This window comes from Peromyscus maniculatus, chromosome 12 (genome assembly GCF_049852395.1).
Source record: "Peromyscus maniculatus bairdii isolate BWxNUB_F1_BW_parent chromosome 12, HU_Pman_BW_mat_3.1, whole genome shotgun sequence".
Taxonomy (NCBI): Eukaryota; Metazoa; Chordata; class Mammalia; order Rodentia; family Cricetidae; genus Peromyscus; species Peromyscus maniculatus.
Window position 1 is genome coordinate 87,260,585 of NC_134863.1, and position 15,663 is coordinate 87,276,247.

Sequence of the window (15,663 nt, forward strand, 5' to 3'; positions counted from 1 at the left end):
TCTTTGACAGAGCTCGGAAGAGGGTGGGCTTTGCAGCGAGTCCCTGTGCAGGTAAGTGTGGCTTGCATGGCACATGAGCTCCCTAAAAAGAGGGCCTTGGTAAATGTGCCCACCTGGAACAGTCATAGTGGTTTGCTGGTTGCTATTGGACCATTTGACCTGTACTCATTTCCAGCGACCAGATCTTACCACTGAAATGGCTCTTGGGCTTGTTGAAAGGTAAAATGAGGTGTATGTGTGTGTGTGTGTAATATTGGAGGTTGAACCAAGGTATGTACACATGCTAGGGTAGTACCTACCACTGAACTATATCTTCAGTCCTTTACTTCTTAGCCTTTTAAACTCCAAAACTGCATCTCCATAAGTTGCTCAGGCAGGCTTTGAACTTGGGATCCTTGTGCCTTGGCCTCCCATCGAGCTGAGATTACAGCTGCACCACCAGGCTCAGCACACATACAACTCTTCTAGCTCAGGCACACAGCAGGTTCTTGGAGAGTGCTAGTCACTGTGGTTGCACTGAAAAATCACTTCCCACACAAGAAATAAAAATGCCCATGAACCTTGCTGCTGAATTACACTTTGATTTTATTCTGGGGGGTTCTGGGAATGAAACCCAGAGGCTCAAGCAGACTAAGCTCATGTCCATTACACTGTGTCTGAAGCCATGGATTACAATGTTTTGACGGTTGGTGCAAAATTAATAAAGGGAAGAGTTCATGAGAATCTGGGTCTTCGTTAGAAAACAAGTAGAGGTCTGTGGAAGCTGTTTCTTAGAATCCTAAAGTAATAAGGCTGAGGAGTAATTGTCTCAAAACATGTTGGGTGGAGTAGTGTGAGAAGGTGCAGCAGAGCTACCCTGCAGAGGCTAGAGTGGAACTCCACAGGAAGCTGCTGGGGTAGAGAAGCAACCTCCAGATTGACAGCTGCTCCAGGCAGGGCTCACATAACACCTGGTGCCATCAAAAACTAGGTACTGGTGACAAGCAGCTCAAGCTGCCCAAGAGGAGGCAACTGAAGATCTCAGCATGTTATCCGGTTGCTGGAGAGAGAGAGCCTGTATCCGGGATGGTGGTTGGGATGGCTGCAGGGTTTCAAAATAGCCTTTCAAGGGACGAGGAAAATGTTTGCAAACTGAGTGTGGTGGGTCATGCCTATAATCCCAGAACTCAGGAGGCTGAGGCAGAAGGATTGCCTTGAGTGAATCTGAGTAAGGACCTGTTTCAAAAAACCAAAAGTTTTGAGGGTTGAATGTGATATGTAACTTGGGGTAAAGTGCCTGCCTACGATACAGGAAGCCCAGGTTCAAGCCTGACCACAATGCACAGCATAAAATGGATGTAATGACATGTGTTTATAATCTCAGCTGTTCAGAAGTTTAAGGTTATCTTAGCTTTCTTTCCCACAAATCTTGTTCCCATATAAAATGCTATTAAACCAGGGGCTCCCTTTGCAGCAGCTGGCATTGTGTGCACATAACGCTGCCCGGAGTATGATAGCAGTATGTTGTCTGAATAGACCACTGCTGGATGTGATTTCACATTGTTTCACAGTGGGGCAACACAGCTGTATTGATTTTACTCTGAACTATGTTTGTTGTTATAATACAAGTTTTTTTCTTAATGGTGTTTAAGAAATAGATTTACGGCCTTGGCACTTACACACTTGATCTCACCAGCTGTGAGAAGATACCCTGATATCTGTCTCCTCTTCAACACAAATTATTCAGCTATCAGAGCAATTCCTTCCCTGGGGCCTGCCGTTACAACAGCCAAGCTCTGAAGCCCTGTGAGAAATGGACTAGACATTCTGTCTTTCTTTATCGTTTTTTTTCATTCTTAATTATATAATACTTTAAATTCTAGAAAGCATTCCTTCATCTCCCAGTACCATTGGGAGATGGTTCCCAGAACACCTCTCAAGTATCAGTGTCCATGGATGCTCAAGTCCTTTGTGCAAAAGGACACTGTATAGACAGGTAGCTCATTCTCACCACCCAAATACTTTAAACCATTTCTATATCTCTAGTAATGTGATACAATGCAAATGCCATGTAAATGGTTCCTGTTCTTCTTGCTCAGGCAACAGTGAGGACATGACCAACTGCATCCGGGCACTTCTTTTCAAACACTTTCCATCTAAGATTGCTTGAATTCACAGATTAGGACCCACAGACACAGAGTGCTACCTGTGCATAAGGCATGCACGCTTACAGAAAATCCAACCTAAGAGATTTTTCTAATCACATTTTCTTTAAAAGCTTGTCATAGATGTAGCTAATACCCCTCCCTCAGTGCATATGGATTCTTCTTATGATTACTGCACATCTATTATTTTATCAGACAGATGTAAGCATGTTGTATTAGACACCTGTTTCTTCCTAATAGCTTTCCCTGAACGTGGCTGCTCTTTACTGTGGTTCCTCCTGAAGTTTCTAAGGTTCAGGCATGGAGACTGGTTGAGCTGACTGGGTCTGGCTCTGAGTCTGATCATCACCTGCAGCCATCCGACGTCTGCAGATGCTGCTTCCAAGTTCACTCCTGTGGTTGTTGGCAAGAGTCCCTGCTCATTGCCATGAGGGCATCACCACAACTTACCTGAGTGTCCTCAGAATAGCACCTGGTCCTCTCTGAATGAGTTGTCCACAAGAGGGTACCACGAAACCCTTAAGACAAAAGCTGAAGACTTTCTATAGCCCAGTTTCAGTGGTAGTGCTACTGTTTATGATGTGTTCTGTTGGTTCTGCAGTGTGGAGGAGGAGACTACATGGGTTAAATATCAGAAAATGGATCTCAAATGGAAAAGCATCTTATCCCGAATTCTGTCTATTGTAGAATTGGTGGTGATTCATTGTCAATTTGACACAACCTACAATCACCAGAGAAGAGAACATATAACAAGAGATTCTCTAGGTCAGGTTGTCCTGTGGGAGATTGTCTTGATTACATTGATTCAGGTGGGAAGGCATTGTGGGTGGTACCATTCCCTTGGTTTCAGTCCTGGACTGTGTAAGTGTAAAAAGGAGGTTACATATGAATAGACATGCATGAATTCATTCTCTTTCTGCTCTTGACTGTGGATATGATATGACCAGGTGCTTCAAGTCTTTGTCTCAACTCCCTAAAATAATGGACTGTGACCCTAAACAGTGGCAGAAGAAACCCTTGCTCCATGAAGTTTTGTCAGGACATTTTTTCACAGCAACAGAAGTAAAACTAAGACAGGTGTGTGGCAAAACATACTTTCCTTAGTTAATTGACTTTATTTTCAATTTATGTTACTGTTATGGAACTAACTGTGTGTGTTCCTTGTCAACTTGATCTCTTTGCTAAATAATGTATGTTCTAAATGTTCTGTGTTAATACTTTCTTTAACTGCTACATCATACCACATTGTCTGAGTATACTATCCAGATTATCTAATAAACCTTTTAGAGACATAGCACAAAATGTAAAAGCAATTACTACTCTATCAGAGGACTGGAGTTTGGTTCCTATACAGGATGACTCACAGTCAACTGTAACTTCAGCTCTGGAGGCTCTGATGCCCTCTTCTGGCTTTTACAGGTATCTGTATACACACACACACACACACACACACACACACACACACACACACACACCAGTGTGTAGTGCTCTTGTGTACCAACACACATATGAACACAAACCCACACACATGCACATACACAAAAAAATTAAAATAGCATATCACTGAACGATTGCATAATTTTATTAAACTGCCATCTTCATCCAATTATACAAACCCAAAAGGGAAGTGAGTGAACAGCTTCTTGCACAGCTGTGTTCTCTTTTCTATAAACAGTTTCCCTGATAAAAGTCTCAAAAGGTGATTATTGTCTAAAATGCTGTGATTCATGTCTCAGTTGTAAGTTTTTTAAACTTTGCCTGTGGTGCATTTTGACATAAAAAATACTTTTTGGGGTTTTTAAGTCTCTCTTGAGTACTCATGAGAACGTCAGGGTCTCTACCCCTGACTGTGGCAATTCAGAGTCCAGCCAGGCTTGGTGAAGGTGGAAATCTGAGGGTTCCGATTCTTTCGGGAGAATCCTTTTGTTCCCAGCCCTTCCTCAGACCAGAGGCATCCAGGCTCCCTTGATGGTCAAGTTTTGGACTCTTCACTGATAAGCCAGTCTTTCATAGGCATTGTGGCTCTAGCACCTACTTCCTTGGTGTTTGAGGTCAAGTTTCTTGCAGTGTGACTTTCCAGAGGAGATGTAAAAATGTCTATGCCAAATAGAGAGGGAATAGACAGACCAAAGACAGCTCCCATCAAGTCCAACATGATACATTAATGAGTTTATTGGTGTCGCTCAGAGAAGCATGGACAACCCATGGGAGCAGCACCATTGACGAGCTAATGTGGATGGGGAAAATCCCACCAGGCCACAGCCCTGGATGAAGAGTTATAGGAGATTACTGGCTGCTGAGAGAGGGAGAATCAGTCTTCTCTAGAGATGAGCCCCCTGATGGGTCATCCACTCCCAGGTGGTCAGCCCTGATACATGTGAACAACACTAAATGAACTCAGCAAGTTGTACTCATATATTTATTCATTTATGTATGCATGCAACTGATAGTTTTTAAAAAGAGGCCATGAATCTGAGAGAAGCAGTATGGGGAGTCCAGCATGGGAGGTATTGAAGGGAAGAAGGGGAGGGGATGATATAAATCAAAAACAGAAAAAGAAAAGCCCCAACCCTAGTTGGTCTTTTACCTTGTATATAATATATACATATTATATTATATTATATTATATTATATTATATTATATTATATTATATTATATTATATTATATTATATTATATTAATCACCTATGGCTGCACAGAATGGAGTAGGGTTTGAAATCTTGGGGAAAGGTTAGGGGTGGGGGTTGGTGAAGGGCTTGTGAGGTCCCGTGGCCTTTCCCCCTCACATGGTAGCAGACTGTGTCCATAGACCTATCTTTCATAGAGGTCTGTTTGCTGCCATGATTGCTGGATGAGGTCTGTCACCATGGCCACCCTGCTCCACAATGGTGGTGGTCACACGAAGCCCTGGGAAAACAACCACAGCATCACCCACCCTTCCTGGACGTGGAGACTCTAGGTCTCCTGTGAACTTCAGGTTAGGAAATGACTCTTCTACACCCTGCTGCGTGTTTAAAACCGGAGGGTGATCTGAGCACACTGGTCCACACCCATAGTCTCTGCTACTTGAAAAGCCGAGGCAGGGGCATCCCTCAAGCCAGGAGTTTGGAGCTAGCCTCCTTAACATTGCAAGACTGTCTCTTTACAAAACAATACTGACAAGATAGCTCAGTGACGAAGCACATGCTTAGCAGATCCAAGGCCCAGTGTTCAACCCTCAGGAACTAACTAAATGAATAAATAGTGGGAGCTGCTGTTAGCCTCCTGTCTGTTAGAACAGGAGTAAGTTCCCCACAGAACCAACCAGACTGGTGGAGTCAAAAGCTTCTTATAGTTATAGAAGCTTCTACTATTTCCCAGTGCCTTTATTTTGGCTTTATAATTTTGGGCAGCTCTTAGTTTATAGGTTTCACTGGGCGTTGCCATAGGGGAGCAGGGAACAGGGAACAGAAGCCCTTTGCCAGAATCCCTGGGACTCCAAGAGCTTCTCCAAGACTGACTTTGTGGACTTCCTGGCTTGTTTTCCTGGAGTACATCAGGGTGGCCATGGTGATTTGGGGAAAGGTGCCCAGTCTCCCTTTCTTTTTGTGTGTACATAGGCCGGAGGTTGTATATAAGTGTGCATGTGTGGGTGTGTGAGTGCTGATGCATGTGCACATGGATTCATGTGGAGGCCAGAGGTCAACTTCAGGTGTCTTTCTCTGTCATTCTCCATCTTGTTCTTTGAGACAGGGTCTCTCATTGGTCTGGAACTCACCAAGCAGGCTAGGCTGACTGTTCACCCAGCCCCAGGGATCCACCTATCTGTCTCCCCAGCACTGGGATTACAACAGCAGGCCACCACAATGGGCATTTTTGTTTCTTTGGTTCTAGGAATCAAATTCGGGTCCTTATGCTTGCTCAGCCACTCTTTGCCATCTGAGCCTTTCCCCAGACAGCTTTCTTCTGCTGCCTGTGCCAGTGCCAATCCCACATCCTGCTGGGAACCCCAATGTGGATCCCAAGCAGAGCCATGCAAATTAAATGGAGAATGTGGAGCAATGTGGAACTGACCCTCCCAAGTCTCTGGCATCCCCCTGAACAGATTCTCTGGGTTCTGGGGCCCCTTCAGCTGCCTCCATATTGCCTTGTCCAAGCATCTGCAGCTAAGCAGATAATAATGATAGTGTTAAATTGACAGCTCTGGTGTCTTAATGCCTCCAGGGCTTCTGAAATACCATCCATCTCTTTTTATAGACAGAGACATTTAGCACCCAAGAGCTATATAGATTGCAACTCATACAACTTGAAACACATCGTGGATTGTGGCAGTCATTCCATGGAATTTTTCTTGCTGCAGGTTGAAAGTGGATCATCTGGTACAGCTCATGTTTAAAAATAGGGAGAGTAGTGTGAAGATGAGTCTTAGAGATATGCCTGTGCTTATCTATTTAGAATATTGTCAAAGACACCAAACTGAGAACCATAAAGCCATGGGCCAGGCTCTTCTGGCTCCACATTGTACAGTTGAAAACCCTGAGTTCTGTGGATAATCTGTGCCTTTTACACCTACTACAGAGAATACTGGCCCTGGGGCGTAGAAGGTGGCTTATTCAGTAAAGAAAGTGCTTGCCACGCAAGCATTAAGACCTCAGCACCCATGTAAAAAGCAGATATGGTAGTGTGTGCCTGTAATCCCAGCTCTGGGGAGGTGGGGAGGACAGGAGGATTCCTGAGATGTGGTGACTAGCCAGAGATCCCCGTGAGAAACTCTATCTCAAAAGGGAATGAAAGGGCAGGGAGCAAGAGAGAGAGAGAAAGAGACTGGCCTTGGGTCCAGAACCCTTCTAAGTACAGAGTATTCTTCCAAGTGAAGCAGGCACTTGCACAAAATGTCTTGATCACAGATCTCCAGTTTGGTAGGGCACTTTGTTTCATTTTCTGTCTCATGGGGGGAGGGGATCTGAACAGCATAATCATCATCCTTAGTAAAGTGATATATCCTCCCAGGCATTCATTATCAACCAGGTCATGACCTTCTGAGAACAACAGAGAAAATGCACAATTAAAATTTTAACTCACAGGGTGGGAGGAGGGAGGACAGGGGAATCTGTGGTTGATATGTAAAACGAATAGAAAATCTCTTAATTAAAAAAAATTAATGATCAAAAAAATTTTAACTCAAGACATTGATAAAATAATTAAAATAACAACATAGTAACAGTTGACCATCACCTAGCACTGACATGTACCCCAGGCACCATGTACACACATTTAACATTTGCTAACTTACCTATTCTTCCAACACTGTCGCTTACAGGGGCAGTCATGCCCCCATTTTACAGACGAGGAAAGTGAAAGAGCAGTTAGCTGAGAACAGAGCAGACAGTGCTGTTAAGCCAATTGGCACAGTCCCCAACAAGGAGCAGGGATCTGAAGCCAGAGTTCACTCCCTTCCCTGCGATGGACAGTGTCCTCTCATAAATAAGTCCAACATAGCAAAGTCAAGTCAGCTTCACAGCACAATTAGTGTGTCTAACAGATGCGCAAACACCTGTGAAGTGAGGGCTCATTCTAGAAAATAACATCCAGAAAATAACTTTTGTTACTGTTTTTGAGAAGGTAAGTCCAACCTCCCTATGTGGCCTAGGATGACCTACAACTTCTTATCTTCCTGCGTCCCCAGTGCTGGGTTGCAGATGTGTACACCACACCAGCTTAGGTGGTGCTGGGCATGGAGCCCAGGGCTTCCTGCATGCTAGGCAAGCTTGACACTAAATGAGCCTCAGCCTCAGTTTGAAATCCACCTTCCTCCAGTTTGGCAGAGCCCAGTGCACTTGTGAGCATGGAGTTGTTTCTAACTAATGCATTATGTCTGACTACTTGAGATAGGTGCTTCCTCCAAAATCTTAAAACACCATGATGAATGAAATAAGAGGAGGACAATGACTACTCCTGAAGTGTGGAGAAGACTTTTATGATATAGATATGAGGGAGAAAGCAGTCAGAGGGAAGAGTCCAGGCTGATCATGACCAGGGAACTAAACTGGACCATAATAGAAGAGAGGGGGAGGGAGAGCAAGAGAGGCAGCCTGGGCCAAGAAAGCTGGGGGAAGAGAACCTGAAGCCCCGTCCCTAGGGTGAAGAGCTTTAGGGTGGGGGCGAGGCAGAAAGTGCTGGGAGGAGCCACAGGTACTGAATGACAGTGGGAGCACCAGCATCCACTTTCATATGTTAAAGGACACCTCAGTTAGCCTTTTGTCCCAGGTTTGCAAGACTTAACACATACCTTCAACTTCTGACTTTAAAGTAACACCATGTAAGGTGAAGAAAAGTTGATTTTGTTGAGAGGTTTGTTTTTTGTTTTGGGGGGTCTTGGGTTTTGTTATTTTTGCCTTTCTCTTATATACATATCACGTACATGAAAAACACAGACAAATACAGGCTTTCAACTTGAGGAAGAGTTCTAGAGTTGGTCCCCTGACCTGTGTGACTGAGATTAAACACCTTTCTAGAATTGTTATTAACTTGTATTAATGGTTCATATTACTGAGACAGTCTGATAGTCTCACATGTGCATGCACTGTCCTGAATCAAGTCCTCCCCTCATTCTTCCACTGGACCCGGCCACTCCCTTCCCAGTCCTTCACTGGGGATGAGGGTATCCTTTGTGTGTGTGTGTGTGTGTGTGTGTGTGTGTGTGTGTGCATGTGTGCGTGTGTGCCCTGCAGTCTATGAATTTATATATAGTTCACATTAAATTCTGAAAATTTTTAGTTACTATTTCTTCTTTTTGGTTTTCTGCCCCTCTTTGGGCCCTTTAATTACATGATTAAGCAGCCTGATACGTGTGCACTGATGTTCTCTCTGTTGGTTTTCCAGTCTTCTATGTGTCAATTCACGAAGTTTCTGTTGTAATTTCTTTAATTTGATCAGTCCTTTCAAAAGATTTCCTTTTATTCTTTATGGGTGTTTTATCTGCGTATATGTATGTGTGCCACATGTGTGCACTGTCCACAGAGCCCAGATGACAGTGTTGGATCCCCTGGAGCTAGAGTTACAGATGTTTGTGAAGTGTCATGTGGACACTGGAAATTGAACCCAGGTTCTCGTCAAGAATAGCCAGCGGTCTTAACTACCGAGTCATCTCTTCATCTCTGATTGGTCTTTTTCTATAGTGCATCTGCCATTAGTAACACCAATGTGTTTTTCATCTTATAAATTGTACCAGGGAGTGTGACTTAGGTCTTCCAACATCTTCTATGTCTGTGTTGTGTAAAATATTCCTCCAACTTCTTCATTAGAATATGTGATAATCGAGGTCATAATATCCTGTGTGCAACTGAACTTATCTGAGGTTTCTGGCTAAAATTCCTCTTTAATAAACTGTATTTCCCTTCTTCTCTGTGTGAACTATAAATGATGGGTTCCATCTCCTTGCTTTATGTACTGTGTTCTATAGACTGAATGTTCATTACCCTCCAGGATTCCTCTATGGGAGCCTAAGATCCAACACAAGACATCTCCCAGCATGAAGGTAGAGCCTCTGTGACTGTAACCTTACAAAAGAGCTTTAGCAAGATCTCTTACTCCTTCCCCACATGAAAACACAGAGGCTGGCCATCCAAAAACTGAAACCATCGCCAGGCAGGGTTTGCTTACATGCTGTTTGCAAGCCTTCTGGTCTGTGATATTCTCTCATAGCCCCGAGAACAGACTCTGCATTTGGCAGCATAAATTAGATGCCTCACAGTGCTAATTTCACCTTGTCAGGGACTGAGTATTTTTGTGCTCTTAATAATACTTGAGATTTGTCCTGGGTCAGGACTAAGTTGCTTAGAAAGAATTTTTGCTTCTGATCTTTCTTTTCAGCTTCTTCAGGTAGTCAGAGCTTTGTTGGGTCAGTGGTTGGTAGTACTTCCTCCACTGTGGAAGAAAGGCCCCTCTCCTGCTCCATCCCCTATCTGTTGTCCTGTAAACTGGGGAGACAGAGCACACAGGAAGCTTTGAGGGTGCAGTTCTCTCAGACCTGAGTGAACACTTCATATCCTTTTCCAGTGCCCACCCCCCATGGGTCTCTGATTAGTGCTGTCATCTTTCAGAACCCAAGGGATGAGATCCAGGACCCTAGGAGACACCAGTGTCCAAGGATGCTCAAGGATGCACAAGCCCTTCCTGTAAGAGCCCCCCGCTGTTTCCACAGACACCAAGCACTGTCCAATACCTGCATCATCTCTAGATGATGTCACACTTAACAGTATCAGGCCCTTTCTGTGAGATGGCACAGTGTCTTCACCGAATAGGAGCATCATATCCAGATGACATCACACCTTACACAGGGTCAGGTCCCTCTGTGAGGTGGCATGGAGTCTCCATAGAACCCCTGTACCACCCTGTACTTGATCATCTCTAGGTGATGTCATACTTCTCACAGTATTAGGACTGTGTAAATAGTTGGTGTTCCTGAACACTGTGTTGTTCAGGAAATAATGACAATAGAAAAAGTCTGCACATGTTTAGACTAGATGCCATTATTCTTCTGGAATAGTCTGTGGTTGGTTGAATGTGGATGCAAGACCACTGAAGGCTCCAGGAGTCCTTCACCCTCTGGAGACACTTGGTCTCTGGGTAAGGCTGTCTCCTCAGCATGACCCTGCACTACAAACCCTACAGCCTACTGTTTCCCTGGACTTCTGCCTGCTGCTTCTGATAGAAGCAGTGCTCTGGGGCAATCTTCCCTAGTTTTTCATCTTTTTTCACCAAGTATCATCTCACCCATTGTTGCATTTGTTTCAAGTGGGAGGTCAAGCTGTTCCCTGTGACCCCATCTTGGCTGGAAGCAAAAGTGGTTTCAAGAGGTTTTGGATTACTTCCTGCCCTACTGCATTGCCATCTGTGGACTGAGCAGGTGCCCTTTCGTCCATGTACTGGCTGACACATCTCATTTACAAAGTAATTTGAAGAAAGACATTGCCCTGCTTTGCAAAGACATTCACAACCTAAGAAAGATTTTACTGTCAGAAAGATTTTATTTTCAGAAAGATTTGTACAAATCCGTGAGAACAGAAGAGTGAAAATACAAATGGCCAGTAAAGTTTTTCTTTTCTTTTTTCTTTCCTTTTCTTTTTTTTCTTCTGCAATCCTGAAGATTGAACCCAGGGCCTCTTGCATGCTCAGCAAACATACTACCTCTGACCTACTGTCTCTAGTCCCTAATAGTTCTCCCACTCAGAAGTAATATAGTTGAAAATCAAAATGAAACATCAATTTACATGTCCATAATAAGGCTTTTTATGTAGTCATCAAAATAGCTGGACTTAAGATTTAATGGTAATTAAATTTTTATCATAGAAAAAGGTTACACTCAACAATATTAGTATTGATTGTTCTGACTGGTGAATCTATGACTGTTTGAATTCCCTCTGTTTGCAAGGTTTCTGTTGTAAATATGTATTACTTTCCTGCTATGGAGTGGGGTCATTTCCCTCTGGACACTGTAGGGCAGAGCTTGGCACTCCTCCATAAGGGGCTGGGCAGGAAATGCTTCAGCTTTTGCATACCAGATGAGGGACTGAGTCACCATTCCAGCACTGTAGCCCAACCAAGAGTGATCCAGGACAATAATGTATCTGGGTGCCAGGAGACACCGACTTCCACAAGAAATGGCAGGTTGACTTTGCTCCTGAGTGTTGTGTGCTAATACCACCTTCCTATCCCTCCCACTGTGGACCCCTGGGGGTGTGGATCCCACCATGCTTGGGTGTTGGCAGGGCTATGTTCACTTGTTTTTCTTCTCAGGTGCTTAAAAAAACAAGCTGTTACCATGGCATCTGCACAGGCCAGAAAGGGTATGGCCTTTGCGAAGGAACCAAGTCATTTCTTCCTCCTTCAAAGGCATTCTTTAAAGACCATTATCTTACTGTCATTTTGACTCTGTTTTCTTCCTCAAGTGAAAAAGTTCATATTTGACAAGATTGGAAGTCTTGGGGGCTTGAGACAAAAACTGGAAGAGTGGTCAGGAGGACTTTCTATTCCACTTTCCTCTGCCCCCAAGTAAAGCCTTAGGATGCTGTAGTCCTGGAGGAAGAGACAAGCCCAGTGCCCTGCTTCACCCTATGTTTGCTTCCAGAATTCCTTCCAGTTTCTCCCAGGGTGTTGCTGCTCTGTTAGGCAGAGTGAACCTGGGAGAGTGGAACCTAAAAATGAGGAGGACTAAAGTCTCATGCAATAGCCCACTTTATTCAGGGCATCCATTTATATTCTGAGGGTATTCTGAGAATTAAGCAAGGTCATGTGAGCAAAGTTCACTTGAGTTTAAGTTGTATACAGTCACAAGGGCAGGTCACATAAGTTTAGGCTATATACAGTCACACATCATTCTGAATAATGAGTAATCTGAAGTAAGCCCACCCTTATTCACAGCTGGGAGGTGCACCAAAGCACATTCCAAGAACACCCCATATTATGGAGGAACAGAGGTTACAAGACACTTGTCTGTTTATACTTAGAGTTTTCTTACAAGTGCTCAGAAATCTCCTCACACAGCTTTATTCGTAGACTGTTCTGACACCAGGGTCTTTAGCAAAGACCATCATGACATTCTTTGTCACCATTTATGCCACAAGTCAAATGTTTGCTGACTGATCACTTTTGCTTCATGGTCCTTCAGATATGACATAGGATGGAGGAAGGGGACCCTCCTAAGCCAGGGTGGCTAGGAAAGTCTTGGAGCCACTGAGAGTGAGTTGGGCTGGGTATGGTAATTCGCCTTTAATACCAGCACTCAGGAAGCTGAAGCAGGAGGACTGCCATAAGTTCGAGGGTAGCCTGAACTACATAGCAAGTTCCATCTTAACCTGGGCTATAGAGTGAGACCCCTGTTGGAAGAAAACCAAACAAAATATCAAAAAGACTAGGTTGGTCTCACTCGGTGTTCCATGGGGTCAAATTAACCTTGCCAAGAGACTCCTCCCCCAACCATGCCTGGCGGCCTCCCTTAAGCTTCCCACTCCTCCTTCCTCTTCACTCCTGAGAACACCATAGCCCTGGTGGTACCTCAAGGCACTGGCCAGTGTGCTGTCACCCACAGAGCACCAGTTGGGGAGCACCAGTGTGTTTTCTTCTGCACAGTTCTCCATCATTCAGGCACAGCAGTACATACTGAGGAGCGTGGACCCCAGAGGAAACACTGCCCCTGAGCTGTCCCTAAGTGCACACTCAATAGCCAAGCCAGTGGGGTTTCTTGACTTACAACTGAGGCCTTTCTCCTTCTGTCTCCTCAGAGATTGCAGGTACCACAGTGTCTGAAATTTCCGGGCCCTTTTCCACGGGAGACATAGCCAGCAGCTGTGTCCCAGCACCGGCTCTGAATGAGCCCATCTTGTGGATTGTGTCCTATGCCCTGATGAGCGTGTGTGGAGTCATCCTCCTGGTTCTGATCCTCCTGCTGCTGCTCCCAGTGCACTGCCGACATGCTCCCCGTGACCCTGAGGTCGTCAATGATGAGTCCTCACTGGTCAGACATCGCTGGAAATGAAGAACCTCTCTGAACTCCAGCAGCCTTGAACTCAGCTCTTCCAAGAGGGACATGTCCAGTCGGCTTCTCTGTCCGTCCGTCTGGAATCTCGGCTGTGCATCTCAATGCCTTCCAGACTCACTGTATCTTGATTACTCTTGATTTCCAAGCTTCCAAATCTTTTCTACTTCGGAGGGAAATGATAATAAAAACACCTCATTGTGAACCAAAATAGTGCATTGGGCTTCAGGCTTTATGGGACTGGTTATGCCAAACTGACCAGTGTCCTACCAAAAGCAAACAAACAAAAAAAAAAAACAACCCAAGCAAACAAAAAGCAGAAATAGGCCATCCGCTGTTGTCCTCCCTCTTCAACCTCAGGAAAATGGGTACATTCAGTTGCTAGTTTGGGTATTGACCATATCAGAGGATGTTTGTCAGACTACTGCCTGGTCTAGAACAAATGGAATGGCTTCCGATATCCTAGCAGGAGCAGCAGCCTTGTACCTGAAGAGAAAACCACTCAACTTTCCTCTGAGCCTACTGCACGCAGGCCCTCCAGTAGGTCTTGGGCTCCACACAGAATGAGAATTGACACACAGATCAGACCCCACACAAGCCCTTGCCAAGGGAAGGCCCATCTAGGTAGAGTAGGATGGAGTTCTAGTGAAATGCCTGTGTTATCTTTGGCATGAAGGTAGATGCCTCCTGTGTGGTTTGGGTGGGGTGTAGGCGGCCTGTTCCCATCATTGTCCTGGCCCATAAGGTGAGGCAAAACAGGTGCTGGGCTGGATGCCACTTGACATTTTGTCACCAAGCTGGTCACAGTCACATACACTTACTCGGGTTTCAAGTTAATTAATCATGTTTTAATGAGGAAAACAAACTCTCTCTCTCTCCCTCTCTGCTGCTGTAATTGTTTCTTTTCTTCAAAGCTTCTCTGGAACTAAGTTGGTAATTACTGATCTGGGAAATGGAGACGTGGCCAGATGCCCATGCTTCTGACCAGCTGTCGGGGAAGGGAGACTCGTGACTTGGAGCTCTTCCACTTTCTGAGTCCTTTGAAGCCATGTGCTTCCCTTCGTAACATGCCTGGGGCCCAAGTGTACCATCCAGAGCAATCTGAAGGCCCCTGACTGTCAGATGACTTGTGTGGTGTGGTTCTTCCCTCTGAGGGAGTTAAAGCCTTGGCAATGGGGGATCAGCAGTGTCTGTATTTACTGCCATTTGAGGCCTTTGCCAAAGAAAAGTGAAGCCTGTAACTCCATGTGGCCACTTGTTATGATGGGACATAATTGATGTGCAAAGCGAGTCTTGTCCCCAACCCCATTCTTGTGCCAAGTTTACTTTGTGCTACCTCTGGGACAGGTTGGATATAAAACATTCCTTCCAGAGTGCTAAGCATCTCCTTCAGCATGAGTGTCTTTGGTGTTGACAACAGACCCTGTGTGGATGTCTCAGCCATCTGTGCTGCTCACCCGGTCACCTCCATATTGAGAAATACGTGGCTGTGCCAAGGACATGCAGGAGCCATCCAGGCCTGTTGCAGTGGACTGGAAGACTCCCCAGTAGCCAGAGGAACCTTCTGTGAGATTCTTGTGAGAGAGGAGTTGAGCTGTTGCAGAAGGAAAATCCAACAGAAGCAGGGACAGCATTGTGTTTTCATATGCTTGAGGGTGTGCCGGGCCTGCACTGACCGAGAGCAAGTAATTCCAAAATGCATTACAGTGTCAGAAATCTCTAGAAGTGGGATTCTGACTGTTGATTTTTCATTGATTCCTGTCCACTAGGTGGGTTTGCATGGAAATGAACCAGGTTCTCCCAGACTCTACCCCACTTCCCTGTGCTGTGAGGACTCTGAATCCCTGAAACAGAAGGGGGATGCTCAATCTTCATACTCACCATGTCTGATTCTTTGTATTGGGATAGGACTCTAAAGTGTGGAAGATTTCTGCCACACCAGGTTAGTGGGTGCCCGCATCACAGTACAGGATGCTGACAAGCAGGGTGTCCAGGCAGGTGGA

At 45.0% G+C, this 15,663-nt stretch overlaps 1 protein-coding gene across 2 annotated transcripts in view; it reads left to right on the forward strand.

The window, feature by feature from the left end:
- The window catches only part of Bace2 (beta-secretase 2), an 81,483-nt gene extending 67,612 nt beyond the window's left edge, over nt 1-13,871 (forward strand). Inside the window, exons 8-10 of one of the 2 annotated variants that reach the window (XR_006062691.2) lie at nt 1-51; nt 3,092-3,221; nt 13,407-13,541. The exon at nt 1-51 is cut by the window's left edge and continues 118 nt beyond it. Coding sequence is in view for 1 of the 2 variants with exons in the window: in XM_006981376.4 (XP_006981438.1) it covers nt 1-51; nt 13,407-13,660 (305 nt within the window). In the remaining variant the exon portion in view is untranslated. Of the gene's footprint in view, nt 52-3,091; nt 3,222-13,406 lie in introns of both variants that reach the window. The other variant, XM_006981376.4, reaches the window with a different exon arrangement.
- The last annotated feature ends 1,792 nt before the right edge of the window (nt 13,872-15,663 follow it).